A 27,173-nucleotide genomic window follows, 5' to 3' on the forward strand; every position below is an offset into this window, starting at 1 on the left:
CTGTCCTGTCCCCCCGCCCCTCTGTCCCCTGGCCCCCCGGCCCTCCTGCCCCCCAGCCCCCTGGCCCTCCTGCCCCCCCAGGCGCCCCGGCCCCCTGGCCCCCCAGCCCCCCGGCCCCCCTGCCCTCCTGTCCCCTGGCGCCCCGGCCCCCCGGTCCCCCCTGCCCCCCCGACCCTCCTGTCCCCCCTGCCGCCGGTCCCCCTGCCTCCCAGTCCCCCGGTCCCCCCGGCCCCCCTGCCCCCGTATCCCCCGGCCCCCCTGCCCCCCAGTCCCCCCTGCCCCCCCGGTTCCCCGGCCCCCCCCCCGGCCCTCCTGCCCCCCGGGGGACAGCGGAAGTGGCAGAGCAGCCGGAGGTAGCCGGGGCCCCAGCAAGTGGTGGACGAGCCTTCAGAGCAGGTCAGCCCGGGTCACCGCGTCCTCGGGCTGAGGAGCCAGATGCCTGGACTCACTTCTCTGCAGCCCTCGGCGGAGCCAGGTCAGTGCAGGCGCGTCCGGAGCAGATGGGAACACGTGGTCACTGACGCCGGGACCCACGTGTCTGCGCGCTGCCGCGGTGTGGCGCTGTCGGCAGCCCCGCCCCGGCGGCTCACGAGGGCCCGCTGCTCCGAGGCCCCAGGCCCGGCTCTCACTGCGCCACGGCAGGTGCCGCCCCAGGAGGCTCCCCGCGGGGTGCCGAGGCGGCCTCCTGCTCTCTCAGGCCCCCTGGACTGGAGCAGGAATGCCTTAGCCAATCAATCTCGCAGACGCCCCGAAGGCTGGGAAAACCCCGTAAAATCCGGCTCTTCCCCACCCGCCTCCCCTCTTCCACATTGTAAAGCCCGGGGGCCCGGCCAGGAAAGGCCGAGGTCACTGTCCCACGGACCATGGCGGGGACCCAGGCGGGGGGGTCCGCGCCCTCCCCTGCCCCAGCACCGCCCGGGAGGCCCAGGCCGCCCCCAGCTCCTCGGGGCTTCGGGGCTCCAGCGAGGCTCTGCTCCGCCACAGCTGGGCCCGGCCCAGAGGGTCCCCGCCCCAGGCCCTGCGGCCGGGTGCTGGGTGCCCGGGGTGTCCGGGGAGAGGACCCTCGGCGGACCGTCTAATCCCAAAGCGGCTGCGCCTTGTCACCTGCCGGCGTGGCCTGCGGCAGCCCCTCCCCCCACCTCCCTGACCTCTCAGGAACCGGGTGTGGCGGCCCCCGCTGCCGGTGCCCCGAGGCCACGCGGCGCAGGTGCTGGGGGGGCCTGCCCGGCCCGGTGGGGGCTGCCCTGCTGCAGGGGCGGGCACAGCCCCCGCCGCCCCCCACCGCGGGCCCGGGGAGTGGTTGGGCCAGAGACAAAGCTGTAAAATCATCGGCGCACCCGGCGTTCGTGCGTCGCCAAGTGTCCACGCTGGGCCAGCGATGCACGGAAACCTCTGTCCAAGCCTTTCCTTGGGAGTTCTTCACTTAAAAGGACAGCGGAAGGCTGGGACTCAGTCCACTACTTCTGGTCCCGATATTTGGGGCACTGAGTTCCGCCTGCGACTGTGACACGTCTGTACCTGATTTGGGACGGAGACTATTGCTGTATTTTGATTTGAAATTCCAGTAAAAATAAATGCTTTGAAACCCTGTAGTCCTAAAATCCTAAATCGAGAGGGAGAATGGAAACATTTCCCTTGTATTTCCTTGGCCCCTCGTCCCCCACCTGCACTTCCCGTCCTGCTTGGCTTTGCCCCAAGCCCAGAGGCCAGGGGGTAGGGGCCCCTTCGCCCTCCAGCCGGGTGGGGGAGGGGCCGGGGGGACAGCCAGGCTGCAGCCCGGCCAGCCCAGTGCGGAGCGCCCGGGACCCGGGGACAGGAGAGGTCAGCCGCCCATCCGCCTGTTTCCAAACACGCTGGGAGCCAAAGTGACCTGGGCCGCCGGGCTCCTGGCCCCGACCGCCTTGCTCTTCAGACTCCGTGGGGCGGAGGGAGCGCCTCCACTTCTAGAACCCCGGGCCTCGGGTCTCGGGCGGACGGCGATGCGCAGGTGGCGATGGACTCGCTCCGAGGACAAGGCTGCAGCTTCTTGCTCTTCAAATACACCTGTTCAACCGCCACCAGCTCCGCGCCTGACTGCCTGGCGGGGCTGGGGGGTGCGGGTGGGGGCTTGCTCAGTCCCCTCGGCGGCCTCAGAGCGCGGCCTGCCCCCCGCCCACGGCGCCCCTGTGCGGTGACTGGTTCCTGACGGCTGCGGGCGAGTGGGTTTCGGGGTCAAGTTTACACCCGCGGAAGGAGGCGCAAGCGGCAGGCAGGATGGGCTCGGCTCTGTCCTTCACTAGGCCCGGGGCGCACTGGTGTCTCGTGGGACCCTCCAGTCCGGGTCCTGCGGAGGGGCGGACTCGCCCTTCTCTCGGCGCCCTGGGGGCAGCTCGCACCCCCTCCCCGCGGACGCGAGGACCCGGAGGGCGCCGGCAGTCCGGGCTGACACCAGGAACGTGCCGCCCAATTCCCGACTGCCACGGGGACAGCTCCTAGGGACGTCTCCATGGTGATTTCAGGGCCCACGCAGGGGGTCACTTTCCCACAGGAGGTGACACCTGGCCCCGCCCTCACCTGGGCCTCTCCGACCTTGGCCCCCGAGGCGACAGGTGCCGTCACCAGGACGGAAGTCTCAGGCCCTGCGGACCGGCATGCAGACCCCGCCTGTCCCTTAGGCGGCCTCCGGGACCTGTCCAGGTGAACCTAGGGGGCAGGGCGGGGGTTGCAGCCCGGCCCGGCCGGACAGCCTCCGTCCTTCACTGCGCACCTAGACTCTCGTCCCCACGGTGCCGGGCGGTGCCCAGTTCTCGCGCCGGAGGCCGCTCCTGGCAGGTGCTGGGTGCTCCCGTGGAGCACGACGACCCGGGGAAAGCAGCGGCTGACCCAGCCTCACTGGGTGTCCCCCTGCTGCCGCCGCAAGTGCGCAACTGCTTTTCCACCGTTGGATGAAAGGCGCCATGCGCCCCCCCCCCCCGCCCCCCGCCCCCCGGCCGCCAGGGGATCCAGCTGTCCCTCAGGAGCTGCTGCGGGTGAGCTGGGAACCTGCACCCAAGCTGAGCAAACTGGGAAGGAATGGGTAACGGGTGCAGGGGGGCGCCTGCAGGAGGTCCCCACAGAGGCCTGCCCGCTCCTCCCTCGCCTTCGCCGTGGGGTCCACACTGGGCACCGGCAAGGGCCCTGGTGTCTCTGAGGGCGGACCCCGCACGGGATCAGCGGTGACTGGGGCTTCGGTTCAGATGAGCCCTGGGGATGGGCGACCACTCGCTGGAGCTACCAGGTTCCCAAACTTGGGGGGTCACGGGAGCACTGAGGGAGCTTTGTGCCTCAGGGGCTTCTAGAGACAAAGGGGGGCTTGATCTTTTTGGAAAAACAAGAGTAACCGGACACTGGGCTGACTAGTTGCTCACAGCCACGGGGAGGCACCGAGTGGCTTCTGCACATGGGCAGGGGGCGGAAGGGCGGGGGGGGGGGGCGCAGCTGGGCCCCAGAGCCCTTCCTGCCCCACCTAGCGGCCCAGCGCGCTCACCCAGACCGTTATTCCAAGTCTGCATGGGAAGCAGCGCTCTTGTATCCCTTCAAAAGTCAGACGGGTTCTGGAACCGCAGGGTAAACAAGCCCGTGTGATCACAGGCCACGCACGGGGAGCGCGAAGAGGACACCTGGAGGACCAGCCCCCACGGAAGAATTCCAACGCAGAAGTGTGTTGATGCCACGCTTCCTCCCACAGGCTGGGCGCAGTGGGGCGCACGCGGCCAGACCGGGCTCGAGGCCACCCTTGTTCGGAGCAGCCCGTGGCGCGATCGCAGGACCGCACAGACCACCATGGTCTGGTGGTTTCACAGCATCCTCCCTCCACACAGCGCTGGACAGCTTGGTGTGTGCACGTGTCCGTGCATGCCGGGGAAGGTCACAGCACCTCACGGCCCCACCCTGCTCCCTGAGGGTCACCACCTGGGAAGTCATGAGGAGAGGCGGGAGAGAGGACAGTAGCAGCCGGCAGAGACCATACCCCTTGGGTAACTCCGTTTTCCTTTTTGAAACATAATTACATTAAGCACACAGGACGGGTAGCCAAGGTGGCTTGGCAGTTTAGCAACGTCTTTGGCCCGGGACCTGATCCTAGAGTCCGACGTCGGGCTCCCTGCTTGGAGCCTGCTTCTCCCTCTGCCTATGTCTCTGTCTCATGAATAACTAGTCTTAAACACACACACACACACACACACACACACACACACACACACACACGAAGACAAAAATAGTGATCAATTGTTTTATTAATACATCTTGGATTCTTACCCTGCCCCTTTAACGAGGGCATATTAATGTTTTGGAAAAATCTAAACAGACCTATCAATCAACAAAGTCCTGCAGAATCTTTCTGGAATGATCTAGAGAAGCATATCAGATGGTGTCCATGGTCCCAGGATACAAGCTCTGGGGCTCCCTGGGATTCTAAGAAATACCCAGAGCAGCCATATGCAAAGTGTACAGCAGCTTTTCCGATGTATCTCAGACGGCTTTCATCACCTGTGACAGAAGTGCCCTCACCCCACGAAGGAGATCCAATTCGGACTCTGCGTCCTGAGGCAGTGAGCCCCGGGCGCACAAAGGCACCACGGGCTCCATGAGCCCCGGGGACGGCAGCCTCGGAAAGAGAAGCACTGTGGTGTGAACGCTGCTGGCTTCAGCAGCCCCATTGCCCTTCCTCTGACGTCCAGCATCTACGCGGCCCCGGTCCCACCAGGGCTGGGTGCACATGCACGGAAAAGAATCTCGCTGTGACCTTTCCTGCAAAAGGAAACAGCAATAAAAGTTACCGCCTGGGAACGACAGAGGAATTCTTGTAAATCCGTGCCTCTGTGTGGAAGGACAGCGGAGCCGCCTGCACCTCAGGACCCCGACGCTGGGGCTCCCGGCCTCCTCTGCTCCACCTGCTCCCACAGCCTGAGCCCCGCTCTGCTGAGGAGGGAGCGGCCTGCGGCTGGGGCAGCGCGAACCGCGGCCTGCCTTCGCGCGTGAGGCTCGTCCCCTGCGAGTCAGCAAAGCGCCCGGCCTGCGGCAGCATCCACACCAGCCACACACCGAGGGGCGCCGTCTTCGCGGGGGCGCGGTCCCAGCTCTGGAGCCTCTGGGCACTTACAGACGGGGAAGGCTTTTTGCTCGAGGGCTCGACTCCTGTTCCTGCTGAACTGAGCCAGTGTGTACAATGAGAACTGATATCAGCTCAGTAGGCACCGGAGGGCGGGTCCAATCAGCCCGGGCAGCAGTGCCCCCGCTGGGAGCTCGGCGCAACTCGCTGGGGCTGCGAACACAAGAGACAGGTTACCGCGCTCCCGAAACCGCAACAGGGTGGGAAGGCACCGGCCCTACTCACATGCAACTAACTGTTCACATTGTTTTAACTTGATTTTTTGGTGGTGCATTTGGCTTTAGTTTTTAGAGAAGAATAACTTTTGCAGCTTTCAATACATTTGACCTTTCAGACAGATGGCTAATTAATGGATTTATCCTTCCGCAGACTTTGGGTACCCTCGCGCATCCACGACAGCAGACAGCGCATCCTTGGAGCCGAGTGGGTCTCGCATCCTCCAGAACCACACCCGGCACGGAGTGGACCACTCAGCGGCGGCCTGTGCCCCAGCAGCTCCAACTTAACTGTCCCCATCTCACCTTCTCTTCAGGTGCAGAACTTAGCCACTGTGAACAAAGCGGAAACCAGTCACTGTTCACCAATCAGCTAAGCTCTGCACCTCGGCAGAGAGGTCGTCGGTTGGGCATAAGGAATGGGCCGCCGAGCATCTTCCACGGCTGTTGCTTCTTCTGTTTCTGGAGAAGAGCTACAAGATGCATCTGTCTCCGAACTGCAGAGAGAGAGAACTACGGCTTCTGGAGGAGCAGCCCAGGTCATGGATGCGTGGTAATCCCTGGCAATGTGATTTTAATCTTAAGTCACAAATCAGCATGCCAGGAACCCAAGCAGCCAGAGCACTCGGAGCAGTGCCGCGCCTGCTCACAGCCCACACCGCACACGCTGCCTTCTGCACACGCCGGGTGCTGGCGTCTGCCCACTAGCTACCACGTGGCCTTGACTTCGGCGTGTTGCGTGTTTTACCTGGAGTCCTAGAGGCCTAGCCTACAGCAGGACTCAGAGGTGACCACACTCACCCGTGCAGCTTTGGAACATGAAATGAAAAGTGCAACCAACAGCTGCCTCCACCCTGGTGGGGCTGGGTTCTCAGTGTGCGGGGTCAGGACAACCTCCTTTGAAGTGCCACCGTCACTGGGAAGGGGCTATGGGGAAGGGCAATGCACATGGCCCTGCATTCATCACCAAGGGACAGGGACAGGAAGGAAGAGTTCCAAGAAGGGAACAGACCCGTGACCAGGTCTACCCTGAAAACTCATGACGGGAGAAGCGAGAGCCATGGAGCTTGCCGTGACCCCCCCAGTTGCACAGTTCCTGGACTCTTCTGCAAGAACAGGATCACACTTTAGAAAACCCTTTTTTCTCCTTAGTATCAAGAGTCCTTTCAAATAAATATACTTAAATATGTTAGAAATGGCTTTGTTAACCGCAAAACATCAGAAGCATGCTGAAAGTCTGACGACCGGTTAAGAACATCCACATAAAATATTAAATAACCATTAAGAATTCTGTATAAACATGAAAAATGCTTGAGATTTGATGTGAAAGTTAAAAAGATATAAAATTAGGCCCTATTATGTCATAAGCCTGGGGAACAACTGAGAAGACGACAGAAGCCGTGGTGGCCATTGCAGGAATGCCTCACAACCCCTCCACTCTACCTAACGCTTCCTGTCACACTGGGACGTGACATCTAAAACGTAGACACCCAGTTACACATGAACTGCTAGGATGTACAGCTAACCGGCCAACTCCAAGCACAGTTAATAGGAAGCAGTTTAAATACTTTAAGGCTCCCACTCCAGTGTAGACCAGGGAGAAATTCTGCTCCAACTTGAGGTGAGGAAGCAGCCAGGCACAGCACTGCACTGGAGCACGTGGCGCACGTTGGCCAAGGCCCTTCCATCAGCCTTCCAGTTGGGCCCCTCAGGTCCTCCTGCAGATGGGCGGCCAGGGGCCACCGATGTACACACACATCTGCATGGAGCTCAGGGTCTGGGGTAACCCGGCAGTGTGCTCCTGCGTGAGCCCTCCAGCAGGTCCTCCAGCCTCCCCAGCCCACTGTCTAAACCTACTCCAAATTCTGACCCGTGTTTTTCCCAAGTAACAAAACTCTAGGTGGCCTGAACAGTGCCAAGGGGAGCTCTGCTTTGGGGTGCACAGCCTCTGCTTGCAGGGCCCGTCTGGTCAGGCTGCACTCCTGGGCCACCAGCCACCAAGCACCTCGCTGTTGGCTCTTGTGGCTCCTATGAGAAATCTCCAGTTAGCAACGGGTGGCAGAGACAGGGAAGGCAGAGAATCACCTCTTCAGAACAGCATCTCGGCCACCACCTGGGCTGAGGATCTATCCATCTGCTCCTTGGTCAGCTCAAAGCACTGGCGGGCAACCTGCTGCTGCCTGGCGTCCTCGCTCACCATCAGCTCCCCGTACAGATATATGCCCATGGCCTGCGGGGCACAGAGGCAGAGCAGGGAAGAAAGGAAATGATGCATCCACGTGGACACATGTGCTGCCTACACACAATCTTGCCGTCTGGAGATTACAAAGACCCTAGAAGAGACAGGTAACTAGCTGTACTTCAGAAAACCCCAGCTTAAAGTCCCTTCTCTCTCATTCACACTAAACCCCACGGAACTCTCAGCCAGCCATCCCACCCACAGAGCCCTGGTGATCCAACTGATTCTCCAGGGGTGATGGGCAGGCAGGTCCCCACGATACCTGCCACAGCAACATGCGTGGCTGAAAGCAGCTCCGGAGGCACCGTGTGTGTGTCACCAGTCGCAGAACGCCTCCCAGGGCAGTGTGCCAGGACACCAGCATGTCCGTGGCACCCCAGCAGGAAGAGTCCTCGAGCCCCTGGGAAAAGGTGCCGCTGCTTCGGGCCCCTTAGCAGCCCCCCACCCCGGCAGCAACCACCGCCGCTGCAGTTTCAAGAACAATGCTACACAGACACACCTCTGCATTTTTCCTACAGTTTTAAAATAGCCAATTATGTTCTGGGGAGACCAAAAGGCCCCTTTGGTTCTGCCTTTTCTCTTGTTTCAAGGAGAGTTATGCCAGGGATTACATGCTGCTGGAGCAAATTAAAAGGAAGATCTTGAAGAGAGCACAAGATAAAAACTTCGTAGTCTGGGGCTCAAAAACCCTCCCCTGAAAAAGCTGAGTTATGGTGATCCTTCTTAGCAAAGATCTTGGTTCTAAAAAGCAGTTACTTTTGGTTTTCAGAAGAAACTTTTAAGTTGCTTTTACATTTTGTTCCTGTCTGTTTCCAAACACCTCTGCTCCAACTGTGCAAATGTGACATTTCTTCTGCTACAAAGTCATGTAGTTTCTCTTTGTGGGAAGAACGAGCCCTCCCTCAATGGCTGCCCCCCATCCTCAGGCCCTCTCAAAAGTCCCTTTGTTTGCCCCACCCCACCCCGCAGCTCCATCCCATCAGCCCACAGTGCCTGGCACAGGGCTTGCTTAGCAGCACACAATGGTCACGCTAATGGCAACAAGCTGCAGGCCACCTTCTAGCAGCTGACAGAGTCCATGGCCTATGGCCCATGCAGCCATGAGGAGCAGGTGTAGGTGGGGCACAGGGGCAAGGAGGGCATCCCCATGCACGTTTGTGTATGTCCGTGCTTCCTGCGGGCTCCTGGGAAGGTGACTGCCTCCCCCCGCGCCTCCCCTGTAAAAAGTGAGGGAAGTTCTCGGAGGAAGGACACTTGAAGTGGGTGTGGCTGGTGCAGGTACAGACCAGTCTGTCCTGACTAGTCGGGGCTCACCCCAACCAGTCTCCCCTCCACACATTACAGTAAGGCCACTGAAGACACGGACACACACTGTGACAGCTAAGCCACCACCTGACCCGAGAGCTGGCTATGCTGCGTGAGGTCTGTGTGCGTCATGTGGTAGTGACAGTGGTCCACAGCCTGATCCAACCTCAGCAGCTGTTAAGGGTATGATTCATGTCATAAATGGACACAGAGGCGGAACACGAGTCCAACGTGTGTCACGTCAGCTCCTACCTCCTTCTAAATGTTTAAATACTTGTTGTGAAGAAGTTAACCACCTGGGTCCCTGTGTTACCAAGTCCACTGAGCAGTGAGAGGGCAGCGCTGAAAGACCCCACCTCCCGAAAATGGAACTCACCTGATCCTCCTGGAGGAATCTCTCCACATCTTTGTACGCTTTCGTGTATTTGTGCTTAACAATGAGTTCACACCACCGATGGCGAACCTTCAGGAAGGAGAGAGAATCCAGTAAGCAACAAATCGTGGGTTTCTTCAGCCTGTCTTAGGGACAGAATCTGTGGTAGCAAAAGTCACTCTCTCAACCACATTAATGTCCCTGACATGTAAGTTTTTACTTTCATTTCTTTTACAAGGAAAGGAACCATGGTCCTCACTGGAAGGCTGTCCGTCAACTTTGGGGAAAGAAAGGACCTGTCTCGGGTGTTTTGATGTTTTTAAACATAATTTTGCAAGGTACCACATCAACGCAAAACCTACCTGGGCCATGAAGCACACAACCCCTGCAGTACGCGGTCCACACAGGTTCCCTTTAAAACCACAGCTGCCTAATTTCCAGCAATGACCAATATGGTTCAATGCTGTTGATTGGAACAACACAGTGACACAGTTGTCTATATTCCCGAGAAAACCAGGAAGGGGAGCAGCCCCTGCCGCCGTGCACCACATGTCTACGCAGCTGCTGCAGAGCTGAGCCGACTGTGGGGGGCCGTTCAGCCCAGATCCACTTGACTCAAGGTTTACCAGAAGGAATCTGCCAGGGACCCCAATCCCTTCGACAATGTGGGTCTGGTTCCAGCACTAACTGTCTCTGCTGGCACTTCTAGCACATTCTTTAGGTGGAGAGTCAACCCGAATTTGGTGTTTGGATTTCAGTCGCAGGCCCACCTACTGCCCCAAAGCCCTGTCAACTGTATCCAGTGAGCAGTCTACACTTTCTGTTCCCCTACTGGCTCAGCACCAGCCCTACATGGAAGTGATTACAAGCACCTCAAAAGCTTCCTTCCTTCCCTCTGTTTTTATTGCCTTTCAAAGAGGGAGACTTTGCATCCCATTTGTGGCAACAGGATAATGTAAGCAATGTCAACATTTTGGCTAAGGCCCCGTAAACTGTATCATTATTACCCACTGCTGGCTGGGTCTGTCCTTTCATCTACTATAAATAGATTTACACACAAACAAGCAGAAATGAAGAAACGACTCTTCTGGGAAGCATCCCTCCCCTGGGCCACAGCACACTCCCTCAGGGGTGCTGGTGACGCTGCCCTCTGTTGTGGGCAACAAGCCCTTTGAACTTCCAAGGACAGGATGCCAACACACGTTATATCCACGAAGGAATTCCAGAGGCCCATGGAAATGAGCTAATTGCCTCCGAGCATCACAACAAACAGGAAGAGGCTGGACTGGACGGGTCTTGGCAATCTTTCCCTCTTCCACAGAATGTTCTTTCCTACAAAGCCAACTGAAATGAACAGACCATAAAAGGGAAAGGGCAGCCCCTAAAATATTCTCACAGAAAGGATGAGTGAATAGAGCTCTGAGAAGCCAGCTCGTCATATTACACCAATCAGAAGCCACCAGGCCCACCAGACCTACCAGACCCCAGCTCCCGAGCCCTGGAAAGCACCCAACCAGCCCCTGAATGCCCCTTCGCTGTTGTCTCCCAGTCATGGTAACCTAAACACCTCAGACACCACCTGTGAGTTTGCTGAAAACGGGGGCCAGCTCGGCAAGGTTGGGGGGGGGGAGGTCCACCCTGCGGGATGGACTATGGATCCACACCCGCCTGGGGTTCTGAGAGAAGAGCACCCCTTCTGGCACCTGCACACCACAATGCTCCCCTTCCTGATCCTCACACACAGGAATAACAAGGCCTACATGAGGGCCTACTTCACAGCAGAGTAAGGCCTCAGGCAGGGAGGAAGCAGGTGGTCCTGCCACAACTGGGTGAAGGCCCAGGAGGCCCTTTGACACCAACATGCAATCAGCACTTCCACTTCTCTTTCTGTTAAGAACAGTTTATTGTCACAATTAATAAGAGATCTAGTCTTCTGACCTCTGAAGGCCAATGTGGCATCCAGGAGGCACAGCCCAGCGTCTCCTCCCCTGGAGGAGGAGAAAAAACAACAAGTGTTTTCTTTACACTAAAGCTCAGTGCATTTCAATATTTCGGTGACACGATGTTTAAAAGACTTCACCGGGGTGCTGTGTGACGTTGCGGGCTCAACAGATGCTTCTTGTTCACGCAAACAGCTTTTCTCTCTCTTCCTATTTCTCTCACAAAGAAAACTCTCATTTTTGATCTCCGAAATCCAGGACCCACTCTGCATGGCCACTTGTCACCACACATGATAAGGGTACTCCTGAAAAGCTGGCAGCAAAATGACAATTTTTCCCGGCAATATTTCCGAAGTGGGCATGGACAGAATATTCCCTCTATAGATCATAGAGAAACCTGAATCATCCTTGACAGAGGCCGCCACAGACTTGTATCACGTTCCTTCCCCCATGGGAACTGGAGCCAGAGAATGTGGGGCAGGCCTCTGAGGACAGGGCTGTCTGTTCCAGAGATCTGCTCGTCCTTATTCCCTAAATAACAGAGTAGTGGTCCCACTGTCTTTTAACTTCCTCAGTGAGATGACAACCAGACACCACGTGCACATGACAGCACAACGCCCTGCTCACCTGTCTGCAGCCTCTGTGGCTCCGATTCTGCTCCCTGAGCTTCAGTGTTTCAGGCCCACACACAGACCAACGCTTATCAAATCCCACCTTAAAGATCCACATTTTATTGTACTTTAGTTATGTCAGTAGAGTTGAAAACATTTAATGACCTTTTGACCTAGGACTCCAATTCACATCACTCCAAACTTGCGCCAAGCATCACCTGAGAGCCCCAATTCACCCACCATCCTACTCCTGAATCCCATCAATGTGGCTGGCCAGCCACAGAAGGGGTGGGGCAGTGGGGAGGGAGGGAGGGGAGGAGAAAAGGATGAGTGTCTCTGAGGGAAGAGAGGCAGAGCTGCCCTGAGGGTGAAGAGCAGAGGCCCAGGGACCCTGAGGGCCCGCTGTCCCTCTGGCCACTGTGGCAGAGCACAGTGCAGGGCACCTGAGGCCTTGCTCCCAAGGACACGCCTGCGTTGCCCCTGCTGCCCTGTCAGCCTGGGACAAGCAGGCCCACCATCAACCACCCCGCCCCCTTCAAGGCTATGCTGGGTACCCAGAAGTTTCCAGGTTTCCAAAGCGTCCATGAACAAATGGGATCTCTGGCGTTGAGTGCAGATGGGCAAGTCTCAGAACTGAGATGGGAACAATGAAGGTAGGTGTGCAGAAGCGGATTTATGTCAGACCCACTTCAGGTGACAAACAAAATCCTCCAATAATCCACATAACTGCTCCCAGCTGGTGGACCCCTGACCCACAGCAGGGCCTCCTCCAGATGTGCCATGTGTATGTGCAGCAATGGGCTTGAGCCTCAAGGAGACCTGGCGGACACGCAACCTGTGTATCCAAGGGTATCCTGCATGTGATACATATACACACGCACACATGGAATCCTTCCCCTCACTCTGGCATATTCTGTCCTTTTCTTTATGCTCGGTGGTGATCTACTTGACTGATTCATGACCCACTGTGCCCTGAGCCCCAGAGCCTGAGGCCCCAGGCTGGAAACCCAGGTCTGCCACTCAGCAGCCCCATCACCTTGCCCAGCTCCCCACGGTGGAGTCACAAGAGCGTGGCTCCCTTGGGCTGCTGTGGAAACTAACTGGGGTCACCACAGTATGTGCAACTAAGAGTCCCATACACTAAGCGCTTGTCACCTTAGCAGGAGTGGCATGCTTCCGGCTTTCTTTTCTACTTCAGAAGTTCTGTTATTTACTGAATTTATAAAAACTTGGGAGTATCCTCTCAAGGAAGCATTGTTAATTGGTGAAATGACAGAGCGAGGTGATTGTCTGATGGCTGCTGGCCAAGAAGGTGGTCTGGAAGCTGTGTGAGGCAGAGCAGCCTGTGAGGGAAGGCAGACAGGGCTGGGCTCTCAGGTGTAGAGCAGCAGGGGTGCCTAGTGGGGGGCAAAGAGGCCTGGGGAAGTGGCATTTCTCCTGTCATTCAGAAAGTACACCTAGGGGCCGGGCACTGGGGAATTTCCTAAACCACCTGTGCAGACAGAAGGCTCGGCTTAGCGGGGCCTCAGCCCAGCCTCACAGCATTTCTGCCATCGTTATGACCCAGAGCTTCACTGAGCTGCAGTACCTCTGGCCTGCTCCCCTGATTTCAAAAAAATGGGACCTGCCTCATGGGTGTCATTTGTATTCCCAATCCACGTGTCAGACTCAAGGGGACACATTCCACGACTCAATGGGGCCGCTTTGGGATATGACCGTGACCTCCTTTAGGACATGCTGGGGCTCCCCCTCATTTAGTTGTCATCTCTGGGAAACAGGAGAGAAAGACTGCTGAAGAACAAGCCTACTCCTCACCCTAATCTCGTCTCAACCTGAGAATTTTCACGTTTCCTACCAAACTCTGGAACAAGAATTGGGAAATTCTGTCAAGGGCCAGACAGCGAGCGTTTCTGGCTTTTCAAGCAGCCCATTTGCCAGTGTACTGCCAAAGCAGCCTAGATGGTGTGTGGGTGAGTGGGTGAGCACGGCTGTCCTGGCTACATTTTGCTGACTGCTGCTGAGTCCCGAAGTCCATACCCAGGTCCTGGAGGGAGGCGAGGGGAAGGGGTGCTCGTAAACATTCATCCCTCAAAGCTACCTGCATGCTGTCCCAGGACACGGAGCTGCGAGGTCCTTGTGAGCCAGCTCAGGCCCCTTTCAGCCCCGTCCTGCCAGGAAACCTAGCATGTTCCTGAATGTGGGGCCTCGGAGTCCTCTTCTTCCTGTGGGTTAAATTCCTTCTGAAGCAGAGCTGTCTCTTGAGCCGGCAGACCCAGCACAGATGTCACTCGTGGGTGGGTGACCCGACATCAAGGAAATGCAATCTTTAGGAAGAGTGACCCCCTGAACCAGCTCCCTCCTAGTCTCCCCATGTTGTCAGAGTTCCCCTGTGAATCACTACACCTCAGGTCCCATGTTTAGTAATACTTCATAATTCTCAAGGCTTCCGGCTTTCTTTTAGTAGCTTTTCCTCAAGTTTTTTTTTTTTTTTTTTTTCCTTCTTCAATTTAATGTTTTTTCATGAAGCTCTTTCAAAGAAATAAAAAATTCTTCTTTGGGAATGCTCCCCATAAGACTGCTTATTAACTAATAGATTCATTTTCTAAAGCGGTTTTCAAAACTTTCTCCTTTTAGTAGAAGCATATTCTGGAACCTTCTAAAGACAAATCAGAGAAAAGAAAAAGTGGTTCTTCAAGTAGTTTAAACCTCTATGTCAGGCAGGAACCACCTTTAAGTTAAACAGTAAACTCCTCTGTGGGGGCCCTGGGTTCCTCAGAGGTCGAGTTTGAAAACTAGTGTCTCCCAGAAGAATTCTCACGCCTGAATAAATGAAATCACAAAGGCTGAGCAGACCCTGCTGCAGACACAGAACAGGAGGTCAGCTCTAAAAACTCTGCTAACCCCCCCTGGGACCTGGTCCTCCTGGCCACTGAGCCACCAGCATCGTATGGAGAGAGGAGACGGGCCACACGGCTCCTTCACCATAGTCCTGGGATCAGGGTCTGGTTTGGTGCACATCAGTGTCCAGGCCTGAAAAAGCACCTGTGGCTCCTGAAGGGAGTTGCTTCCCTTATCTTCAAATGTCTAAAAATCATAAATGTGTGACTTCACCCAAGCGAACAACCCCATGAACATGAAATTCTAGCCAGTCAGCCAAATGCTGCTTCTGATCTTCACAGCAGCATTCCACAGGGATATATTATCTTACACTCTTTCTTTTCTCTATTCGCTGCTGTTGGGCTTCCTAGGTGTGTGGCCACATGCCTTCACTTAGCAACAGCGACACGGGGGCCCTCCTGTTAATGGACTACAGCTCCATCAAAGTCTCAGTGCGTCCCAGAAAGTCCCGAAGTGTGTTAATAGCCTTTGGTTTTTAACAAGCAGGCTGTGAGGGGCCAGCAGAGGGGAGGGGACAGGGGTATTCGCTGTGACACGAGATGGCACTGCTACAGCCCCGCACACCCGAGTTTGCTCGCAGGATCTTCTCTGTGCACAGGCCTCACCTCGCCTCTTCAGCCCAAGTCCATGAGCACCCCACACCCATGGGCCACTTTTAAGAGTCATATTCAGCACCTGCTCAGCCCACAGTGCTCATGGGATGGGATGCATTTCCTTGTTTGCCTGTGTACATCGTAGCTACACTAAAACACAAGTGTGGCAAGAACAGGGGCTGGGCATCTTCCAGGCGTCTCCAGGCCCTGGCCCATGGTACATGTCTGATAGATGTTTCCGAAAGAATGCATAACTTTTAAAGACTCGGAATGCTTTTCAGCTACTTGGAAATTATAAGGCACGGTTGGAAGCCATAAAACGCTTTGAAGAATGCCACCCATCCTATTTGTGACAGAAGTACTCTCCTTTCTTTTCAGTCTTCTTGATTTCAAAATTTACTGTTATAAGGAAAACAAAAATCTGTCTAGGGAACATGATCTGGGAAACCCATTAAACCTCATTTAGAGTTCCATTTTATATGTGTAAGCAGAAAGACCAAGGCTCATGGCTTTTGGGAGTTAATAAATCTAACACTGCAATAAATGAACCTGCTTTTTCAATTTGTGTCTGAAATTTGATTTAACTTTGCCTGAAAGTGGCTCTATGGCTGGTGAGGGAAGCCCATCTGGCCGCCCGGCAGCACAAAGACCCTTGCAGACGACAGACAGCATCTCCGACAAGTGTTTAGGGGTACATGTAATGGTCTATTCAGGGTCTGGGGTGCCTCATGAGAAGACGAAAGATCCCAACATCCGTACAGTGATTCTAGCCCTTCTCCTTCTCTCTCCCATATTCACTGCTCCTTACTCCGAAGAGCTGCAACCTTAATGCTATTTTTTGAAATAAAAAGGAATTATAAGTTACTGCATCTGCAGTCATGCAGCCGGGTGGGCAGGTCCCCTCCACCCAGGGTAGACAACAAACAGGCATCGGAGGCTCTCTGCTCTTCCTCAGGACTCCTACTACCCATGCCTGAGTCAGTCCCTAAAGTTCTGGTTACGGACAACTGGTGATAACCGGCTGTAGCCAAAAATAATGAGAGCTGTAGCAATATGCAAAACAGGGATCGTTTGGGACTGCCTGCCTCACATTTGACATGCCCACAGTGAGTGATGGGGAGGATACACGTGACGATAAACGTCAAGGGCTCTAAGAGGCAGCCGTACTCATGAAGTTCACTTGGGCAAGTTCTAACCTTTCTTCCTTCTCTTGTGGACATGCCCTTTCATCTAATGCCATTAATGCTACTAAGAGAACCAGGCCTCAAAAAAGTAGCACTTGGGAGCCCATGTTGGGTCCACCTTGAACTATGGCACAATTTTCCTTCCTTTCCCATCACAACTAAGTCCTGGGTGGCAGTCCATTCCAACATGTAAGTCTGTAATTAGGAAACGACACATTCCACCTGTTCTTCCTTTCATTACCATGTGACACACAGCCTTTACTGGAAAAAAAAAAAAAAAAAAAAGACTTTTTTTTCTCTTGGCAGAAAACAAGGCCATGGGCTACCTCCTCTGATAAGCTCAGAAGACCTACTGGCACCTTCTCTCACTGTCCTCTGAGGCAGAGTCGAGGCTGGAGGGCCTCCCGGAGTCCAACAAAATGCATGGGCCCTCCAGGGGGTGTTTCCCTACTCCCATCACCTTGTCAGGTCAGATGCTGGTAGCTGCTACTCCAGTCACTGGAGACTCAAGAAAAGTCATCCTCCAGAAGACTGAGGATAAAGCGCTAAATAAAACAAGCCCCTGCCCTCCTGGAACTTACACTTCATTAGAAGGTCTCAGAAGAATCCAGGAACCAATACCTTCATGATGAGTGCCGTGAAAAGAACATAACATGGTGCAGCGGAAAACCCTGACAAGGACCATACATCCAAGCGCAGAAGGAAGGCAACACATCAGCTCCTGAGCGAGGAGGTGCCTGTGCCCCATTTCTAGCCATACGACATGTGCTGTGAAAATTTCAGCCCTCTCTCCCCCTCTCTTTAGTCCCTATTTCTTCTCAACACCCTCCCTATGAAACCAGTATTCCCAGCAGCTGAAACGTGGAAATGGCCCCGTGTCCATAACGACTGTAATCCACCCAATCGAAAATATCTGGCAATGGAAAGGGAACGAAGTGCTGATCTACACTGAAACACGGGCGACTCCTGAAAGCAGGACGCGAAATGAAAAGCCAGTCACTGAAGGTTACATATCATCCAGGGCTCCGTGTACATGAACATCCAGAACAGGCAAATCTAGACAGTGGAGGGTGCCTGCCAGGACTAGGGTGGGGGTGGTCACGCTGGGAACGGCGGCTATGGGGTCTGAGGGTTTGACAGATGATGATAATGCTTTGCAATCATTTGCCTACACAGCTCTGTGAATACACTAAACCATTGAATTGTACACTTTAAATGGTGAATCGTATGGTATGTGAACTATTTCTTAAAGCTGTTGCTAAAAACAACCCAAGAGTCAAGCTGGGGAAGGTTGTTTCAGCAAAGGACGCTGTTCTACAGAGTTTGTTCTTGAGGAAATTACCTGGTGTCCTGACAGCAGAGCCAGGGGACAGGCCAGGCTCTCGTTTCCAGCTGGCTGGCTCCACCAGGGCCTGTGGACTTTCGCACTCAGCATGGTCAGCCGCTTCTACCCACAGATGGGCAAGACCACTCAGTCTATGCAACATGGCTCCACGCAGTTCAAGGCTGCAGTGTGGCAACATGCAGACCAAGTAGCTCAAAAAAATTGGTCTCGGTGCCACCCCATTAAGTTGAGCCGATCTTTAAATTTCACACACTGACACACACACACAGAATGTTACCATTTGCATATAAATGGGAGCTCTTTAATTTTTTAAACAATTGAAATCCAATAATTTTCTCTTTGCTATCAGGTACTGGCACAACCATTCACACCTAAGAGGCATGGACGCTGCCAGAAATGGTGTGGGATCCACAGAGCACTGCCCCCTGCCCTGCAGCATCTGCCCTGGGGAAGGCTCCCCGCACACCTCAGGCAGCACCTGCATTCTCTGTGTGGTACAAGGGTTTCACAGCCTGAAGGCCGGATGACCCCAACTCTCAAGCCAAGAGCTGGGAAAGGATGCAGACAAGGCACCCGAGGGGAGAAAAGCAATCTGGAAAGACAGCATTTTAACAAAAGTGAGCCCTCTTCTTTAGGGTATTTATGGGACATTTTACATGTGAATATGGCTGTTTACAGCTGTGGGGAAACAATGGCAGTGTTCACAGACAATGGTGCGCTTTTTTGCTGTGGACGACTCCAGCACAGAAACCGAATAGGGAATATGTAAACTCCTGATGGAGGTATACAGAACCCAGAAGCACCAACCTGATTGTGTTTCAACCTGATGAAACCCCATGCTGATTTCACTCGTGAGCCCTTTAAAGCTAAAAGGGACATGTGATGTAGCGGGGCTTGGGGCTCTACCAAAAGAGCAATAAGGCAATGTTATTTGTAACCCCAGAAAATGTGTTCATCTCTATCTTTTTGAGAAAATCTGTAGACAGGGGTGTGGGGGCGGGGCATAGAAAGCTTCTGTACCACACACTGCAGGGCGCCAAATGGCAAGAACAAAGAACAGTAAGAGAGTAGGAACTTTTCTCATCAAGTCTGGCTGAACCTGTGGCTAAAAGCCCCTCTACCGAATGTTCTTTTCCTTTTTCTTCTATTTACAGATAAGTTATAAATATTATGAATTGATTTTAAGTGTTTATTTAAATGGTTCTTCTAAGAAAAAATGAGCACATTATGCCATTAGTGGCTTATCTTTTTTTTAATCTTCATCATTTAACACGTCTGCATTTGAGCAGACGTCACACACGAGAAAATTTCAAGGTAAATAAGACACAATCCCTGGCCTCAGGAACAAGAGAGGAATATTATCTGACAAATGAAAGTTTTTATGTACTGTTATTTTAGATCAGTTTTTGAAAAATTCCTTTATCATAGTGTAGCAGAGGACACTTTATTTGTTGTAAGATTTCCCCAGAAAAACTCCAGGGGCACTGAACTCAGTAACAAAGAAAGAAAACTCCAAGAAAGACCTAGAGATACCTTCCAGACTTGGAAGGAAATGTTCTAAAACACTGTTTCATAAACCAAATACGACAAGGAAAAAATACACAAATATAACTAAAGAATTATATAAGAGCTCTGTTCTTTCCCACATAAAAGGCACAAGGTTTAAAAAGCAACTAAAAAAATTACCCCAATCTCATTTTTCAATGTGCACTCCGTCCAGCTTTCAAAACTCTAGAAAATGAATTATACAACCCTGTGTCAGAGAGACAGAGAAGTGCCTCCTGCCCAAAGCACTGTCTTGCCTTTTTAAAAATGGTTATTAATTCACACTATAGTTTACATCCTAAAGCTGGGGTTCAACAGCATTCGACCTCTTTGCAGCCTGAGCTTATTAACCATGCCACAGGGCCACCAAGACAGACTGGTCGTCCCTGCAAAGAAATTGTGACAAACAGCTGAATGCTGGATATGGCAGGTGTTTCTAGAAACTCCCACTTCCTATCTCAACCTGAAAAACCACCTTGCTAATTGCCACACATCATTTTGACTCTCCGTAATGCTCCCTTTTTATACTTAATCCCCAAACTGCCTTTGTGGGGCTCTGGGCCAGGATGGTGCCTCCTCCAGACAATGCTGGGTGAGGACCTGGGGAGGTTCTGGGGTGTGTGTGTTGCCCCTGAGAGGAAGGAGAAGAGGCATCCCTGCACCGTGCTGCCCTCATGACACCAGCAAGGCCCTAGCATCTGCTGTTTTGCTGTGCAGACAGTGCATGGAGCTGGACCACAGCAGAAGGAAGTACAGGGCTCCGGACACTGCATTTTAATAAATGTTACCAACTCAGCATCCTGACGTGGCAACAGAGCCTGAAGAGATCAACTAATTTCTCCTCCAAATGGTTCTGTATGGAAAACAAAACAGAAGTGTTTTATTTGTTTGGCAGCTGGAGCGCTGCGGATAAGCTACCAGAGGAGGGAAGAGGGGCGGGGTGCTCCGTGTGACCAGGAACAGACCTGGACTCTGCAGGCGAAGGCCCCCTTGAATGAAGGAGTGTTAGCATTAAAAGGAATGGGCAGAATCAGTGATAGATCAGTTTGGATTCAGAGACGTGACACATGGCTACGTTTTTATTCTCTGCCCTTTTACGTGCCAAGATCTGTGAATCATGAAATTCTGTCAATTCACAGAAACTATGCTTTGGGCCCAAATGAAATCAGAAATGAGCACCAGAGTCCTCAGACCAGGGCACTCCTGGGATCATCCCCTCTGGACCTTAAGCAAACAATGAGTTCTCTTGGTAACAGTGTATTCAAATCACGCCCCCGTCACGTACGTGAAGCCCACCATGGGAAGGGGCCACTTAGTGGGTTTTCCAGGGCTCTTCCTGGGACTCTTCAGGGCTCTTCAGCAGGAACCAGACGAAAGGCAGTGATGTGGGGAAGAACTGAAAAGCTGGATGTTTTTCCATTTGCAATCAACCTTGAACGTGTCCTTTGCGGATCGGAACCTTCCATGCTGGCGTGGCTTACTCTGGGTTCCAGTGGTCAAACAGGTTTGTACCTCTTTGCTAATTCTGCTTCCTCAGATTTACTTGCTACTACTACTTTAGAAGTTCCTTCTTCTTCCCGGAGAGAGGTTTTGTTTTCACCTCTCCCAAGGTTACATCCTTTGAAGCCAAGTACAGTGGACTTGGGGTAGCCGTTAATCATTGTTAACTATCTTTCTAGCTCCTCCACACTGTGTTGTGACCAACTGTCAGGCACTTTATTAGATCAGAGGAAAAACTTGCCTTTTGTGAATCAGCGGGTGCTGCAGAGCTGGGGCTCTTAAACAAGCGTTACCCTCTCTCTCAGGAGACATTTGGTCCTATGTGGAGGCACTTCTGATTGCCAAGCAGGGGGTGGGTGGGTGGCACTCCTGACAGCCTCTCATGGGTCAAGGCCAGGGATACTCACCTTCCTACAATGCACAGGCCACAACAGAGGATTCCCTGGCCCAAATGTTGGAAGTGACAAACAAAGTTGGGAAACCGTGATTTAAAGCAAGTTCTCCCCCCACCGCCCCCTCAGCTCACCTTGCCCCTAGACTAAGAACTCTGTGACCAGATGCTGGGGAGCTCCTAACAGGGAACTTATGCTTTTCTCTCTCCCTGACAGGTTAAAGGAAGGAGATAATACAAAGTGTGTCTCAGCTAAATAACAAAACTAGACCATTTCACAACAAATGAGAGACTGTGGGTCTTACATGAACAGAAATTACATTAAGGTCATGGATGCTCACATTTTCTCACATCATGTTGTTAACAGTCCCATCCCACAAGGAAGGGGTTTATGGCTCCATTTTCATCCTGAGGCAGTGGCAGCTCAGGATCCTTGGCCATGGTCCACAGGAAGGAAGCAGGGGGGTTGTGAGGGGGACCAACGTCATCCCGCCCGGCATTTTTCAAACTATGGGCTGCGACCCATTTGGTGACTCATAAAATCAATTTACTGCAATTTATTGCAACGCACATTTTTAAAGAAAATGAAATAGGAAAGGATAGTAATGTAAAACTGGTTTCATGAAACTTTTTGCCACTTGGTTGTGGCCATAAAAGCCAGGAAGTCTACAGTCCAGCCCAGACTGCTGTGCAGACAGGAAGACAGAGCTCAGGAAGGGGATGACGTGGCTATTGGAGGTCACCAGCCATTCGGGGGGGGGGGGGGGGGGGGCCTGGGACTCAAGTGGAGCTTGTTACCAAGGTAGTGCCTCAGCCAGGATCAGGTGCTTGGCTGGGGTGTTAAGAGATCAAAGCATGGCAGAGGCACTCCTGAGGCCAGTAGCAGGCACTATCCTTCCCTGCTGGTGGCTGACCATGAGGGGTTGTCCCCTGAAGGGAGACTACACGGTAGGCGCCCAGCTGTCCCACTGTGACCTAACTCAGGAGACCTCTCCTCTCGGCCCTCGGTAATTCCCCAAACACATGAGGGGAGCAGCTGACACTGGTAACTGTCTCTCTTAGAGAACGAAATTTCTGGCTCAATCTACCAACTGAAGCACCAGAGCAGAGCATAACACCTTGGGGACCTTTCTGACTAATGCCCTCTACTCCCATCTAAGCCAGATAAGATGCTGAGGTACTGATTCTGAATTTCTGAAAACTCACCTGAGGTGTGCCCCTAATTATGAAGTGCTCAATTGTAGTCTATAGAAAGAAATGAACTTCACAGTCATGTGAGGGGCCCTTGGGGAGAAAGGTCCCAGAGCCGAGCTGCGTGGATCCTCATCCCCAACCACAGCAGCGATGCTACAGCTCGAGACCTGCTAAGAGGGCAGGAAAGTCATCATTTAGAAAAGGATCTTAGAAAATAGCCTCTGTCCCGAGAATCAGTTAAACATCTATTTTTTTTTTTTAACTTTCATGGCTCTTTAGTTGAGCCAATATGTTAAAAAAAACTGTAAACAATATATTTCTGCGAATTGAGGTTGCCCTCAGCTCATTTTCCATCCTGGTTAAAAGCAGCCCCACACATGGTTAATAGTTTCGTTAGCTCAGGATGTAAAAAAAAATGGTTGATGATTACTTTTCATTTTTTTTTTCTTTATTTATGATAGTCACACAGAGAGAGAGGGAGAGAGGCAGAGACACAGGCAGAGGGAGAAGCAGGCTCCATGCACCGGGAACCCGACGTGGGATTTGATCCCGGGTCTCCAGGATCGCGCCCTGGGCCAAAGGCAGGCGCCAAACCGCTGCGCCACCCAGGGATCCCGATGATTACTTTTCAGACTAAGGAAGACGAAAATCCCCCCACTAGTGCCCCACGTTTCAGAGGGTGGCAAGGGGAATTGCAGGTGAGGCATGAAGTGGCCCATGATGACATGCACAACTCTGCCCGGCTTCTGCTGACCCCTGTCCTCCAGCACTCTTCCCCTAGGACCGGGAGCACATGGCATCCCTTCCCCCACAGAGGAGGACTGTGTATTCACGCCACGTGTGACGCAGGCACATGAAAGCCAGGGGGCATGTAACCTGGATTGGGGCTCAGAAGGCCGACACCCACCAATCTGATCTGCAACATGGGCCTAGGCGCCATGCTCAGAAATCCTGACTCACAGAGCAGACGTTCTGGGAACATGGCTGAAACCCAGAAGCAGTAAGTTGCTAACAGACACCGGGCTACCTAGAGAGGATAATTAAAAATAAACCTGCCAGTGGGACCACACCAGCCTGCCCACACACAGAGAGTAAGGGATGGGCCCAGGGGGGTAACAGCAAAGGAGCTGAAGCAGCCACAGGACAGGGGGCCCCAAGTCACAGCAGGACAGGTGTCTTACATGGCTGAGAATACTCAGAGGGTGGAGGGAGCCTGGACCGTGCACCACCCGGCCAACAAGGCTGTGCTGCAGGGCCCTGGGTAGGTGGGGGCAGGAGCAGCCGGAGCCACGGCTCCAGCAGCTGGGAGATGCCGCAGCAGTGAGGCGAGGAGCAGTAAGCTCCCTTGTCAAAAGGGACTTATGTATCCGCTATCAGGAAAAAGGCCCAACCAAGAAGAGTAAGAGGAGCCTTTCCGTATACCTGGGAAATGTGGGGGACTGCACTCCCTGTACACCCTCCCCATGCTGGCACGAGCACCCCTCCTCTGTGCTAGAGTCCTTGCAGTCCCTGGGGCTGAAGCCTTGGTCCCAGGTCCCAGCACCCTGGACAAAGAGCAGCAGGCCATAACTCACACTGTTCTGTGCCAGGCAAGTCACTCAAGAGCCCTTTCCCACAGGCATGCTCCATACACAGCCTGCCACACTCCAGCAAATCTGGACAACTTTCCAATGACTGCCATTTAGGACATATTTAAAAGCTCTGATAATGGCTGAAAGGGACGATCCTGATTTGTTTAGGCCAAGGAGAACCATCGAAAATAAAGTCAGAATCCTCAAGACCTTCCCATCAAATAACAATTCTTCCTCCCATGAAATGTTCTGTCACTTAAAATAAAGGCAGATGGTTATTCAACTAAATTCCTGCTAATCAATGTCATAAAAAAATCACACTTAACTAATAAAGTTTCTAGAAAACAGCTTGGTTAGCCAAAATCCTGTTGCTTTTCTGGTTCTGAGTGACATTTCAAGGAAACTTCACAGGGAGACGAGCTGTCAGTGTAACCACATGCCAGGACCTCAGAGAACCTGGGAAAGGGGCAGGGTGGAGGCACACTGTTAGAAAAAAAAAAAAAAAAAATCCCAACTGCGCTCCACAGCCTCAAGGCCCTCCTGCAACTGGCCCCTGCCCACCCCTGACCTCAATCAACCCGCATGTCCCAGAGCAGAGGCCAACAAGCTCTGGAGAAAGCAGACCAAATCAGCCTGCAGCTAGGAGTGCTGTGTATTTTTTTAAATTGTAGTTTTTAAAAGTAACAACAAGGGGGAACACAGGGTCTTGCACCTTGCAGCTTTTGGGCAGAGTGACAGGTGCCCCGTGCTTACTCTGATCCACCTGCCCTCGCCTGTCCGCTGCCAGTCACAGGGGCTTAGCATTTCAGAAGCATTCGGCTCTGATTAAAACATAACCTCATGCCTATAAATAAAAATATCTTTTAAGCACTAATTAAAAATAACAGGCTGACATTTGGAAACTCCCATAAACGAAAGTATAAGAGTTAAAGAGCAACAGTTGCACATCTGATCTATGCTCAGGTGGGTGAAAAGCCACATGTGTCTTCTCTGGAGTTTTACCATTGACTCCTGAATTTATGGGGCTTTCAAAAGTGTAACAATGTCCACCTTACCTTTTAATAATAACGAGTGGGCTTTTCCTGCTTTATTCCATTTTAGTGATTGTGTAATTAGTTTTCATATTTAAGTTAACCCAACAAATCCAAAATATCATTTCAACACTGTGATCAAGAAGAAGAAATTATGAGATGATTTGTATTGTACACTATGTCTTTTAATATCCATGGTGCATCTCACACACTCAATTCACAGCACATCTCAATTCACGACAGCCACGTATCAAGCACTCAAGAACTGTGGGTGGCTACAGGCGGCCACATGGCACTGGACGGGTTTCAAATGTTCAGTTATTTCAATTGAACACAAACCAAGCTCACTTGCATTTTAGGAGTTTTATATAAGAGAGTTTTTCTCTTTTTTGAGTGTGTGCTTGTTTTTTGTTTCAGATGACTTAATACAATAAATATTTACTATTTCACATATATAAAAACTTGTGGAATTCATCTTAGGATTCACCCTGCATTCTTCCAAGTAAGCTAAAAGATATTATGAACCACATCATATTGCTTTCCCACAAGCATCCAATTTTGCTTTTCAAACCACGGCTGTTAGATTTAGTCTTCATTTCCTTTACACATGGCTCCTTTCCTGTCCTAACTGAATGCAACCAAGAAGTTCTGGTACATCTGAGCCAAGTTTCCTTAATATGCAGCAGGATGGCGCCACCTTCGTGCACAAAATGACCCGTCTGAGTTTCTAATTCAAGAACACTCCACCCTGTCTGCTCATTCCTTTAGGAGACTGATGTTGGTCTTTATGATTTAAGATGTAAAAGGAAAAACTCAGAAAACTCAGGACCTCAACATACCCTGGTGACAACGAGGATCAGAGGCCCCATGCTGGAGCAAGCATGAACAGGGGAGCAGTCTACACTGCATAAAGTACCTGTTCTTCCCTCAGAAGCACACAGCATGGATGCTTCTAATGGCAAGAGCAGTGTCAGCATCTTGGGGTGCAATAGGACCATCACTCTTCATCAACAACGAGGACCCACTGTCCAAACTCCAAGAGCACTCCTGCTTACCTCTGCATCCTGTTGGGAGAGCTGGTATGTCCTCTCGAGGCTTTGCAGAGTTCGGGGGTTCAGAGTCTTCTGCTCTAAGAGATGCTCCAGAAGCAAGACAAGCTGGTCTGGAAGGAGCTAAGGGCAAAAACCAAAAAGTCTGTGAACAGACTAGAGACCTGACCTTGGTAAACCTCAGGGCTTATGCCATATCCCCATAGACACTGACACTGGGGCCTTTTAAGCCCTATTCTCAGGGATCCCTGGGTAGCACAGCGGTTTGGCGCCTGCCTTTGGCCCAGGGGGCGATCCTGGAGACCCGGGATTGAATCCCACGTCGGGCTCCCGGTGCATGGAGCCTGCTTCTCCCTCTGCCTATGTTTCTGCCTCTCTCCCTCTCTGTGTGTGACTATCATAAATAAATTTAAAAAATTAAAAAAAAAAAAGCCCTATTCTCTGTGGCTTTTCATGTCAGTTCTATATTTAGAGCAGATCAAAAGATCCAGTGTTTATCTTTTTATTTTTAGGTTGTACAATGTTTTAAAGATATGCAACACAATATATATATACACACTGTGAAATGATAAAAACTGTGCTTAAGTATTTTAATAAAACATCATCATGGTTTATTCCATTTCTTTCTTTATGGCATGTAGTATGCCAAAAAAATATCATTTAACCTAGATAAAAATTCAAGAAGACATCTGATCTTAAGTGAACACATGGAAAAGAAATAAGCAGTTTTCATGGTTTCTTTACCACTTAAACCTTGCAAATGTAACACCAAGAAATAAAGGGCACATAATGGAAATAAGAACCATGTCTCACAGTCCCCCCATTATAAGAACTGTAAGTTTACTATTCCATTAAAAAAAAATTTAAATGATTGTACATGTAATTTTATACAAGTCTGTATATATGTATAATCTCTCACAGACACAATGCATAAGGTCACTCTTATTCTCGAATTTTCATACAGGATAGGTAAAAAAAAAATGGTGTTTATCACTTAAAGGCATAGAGGAAGATGTTTTCATATGGCATAAAAACAATGAAAATTTCTGAGCAAATAGTAT

The 27,173-nt window shown here is 52.2% G+C and overlaps 1 protein-coding gene across 17 annotated transcripts in view; it reads right to left on the reverse strand.

The window, feature by feature from the left end:
- Positions 1–4,235: 4,235 nt before the first annotated feature.
- LOC121484097 (aminopeptidase O (putative)) overlaps positions 4,236–27,173 on the reverse strand; it is a 337,984-nt gene continuing 315,046 nt past the window's right edge. For 3 of the 17 annotated variants that reach the window (XM_041742808.1, XM_041742807.1, XM_041742813.1), the window contains 5 exons: positions 26,119–26,235; positions 9,264–9,350; positions 7,845–7,982; positions 7,429–7,573; positions 4,625–5,903 (listed from right to left, as the gene is read on the reverse strand). In XM_041742808.1, the coding sequence (XP_041598742.1) occupies positions 7,433–7,573; positions 7,845–7,982; positions 9,264–9,350; positions 26,119–26,235 (483 nt within the window). In that variant the 3' untranslated portion in view covers positions 4,625–5,903; positions 7,429–7,432. Of the gene's footprint in view, positions 5,904–7,428; positions 7,677–7,844; positions 7,983–9,263; positions 9,351–26,113; positions 26,236–27,173 lie in introns of those variants that run through there. The other 14 variants (XM_041742815.1, XM_041742816.1, XR_005985935.1 and 11 more) reach the window with 13 other exon arrangements.

Source organism: Vulpes lagopus, chromosome 2, assembly GCF_018345385.1.
Source record: "Vulpes lagopus strain Blue_001 chromosome 2, ASM1834538v1, whole genome shotgun sequence".
In the NCBI taxonomy this organism is placed as follows: Eukaryota; Metazoa; Chordata; class Mammalia; order Carnivora; family Canidae; genus Vulpes; species Vulpes lagopus.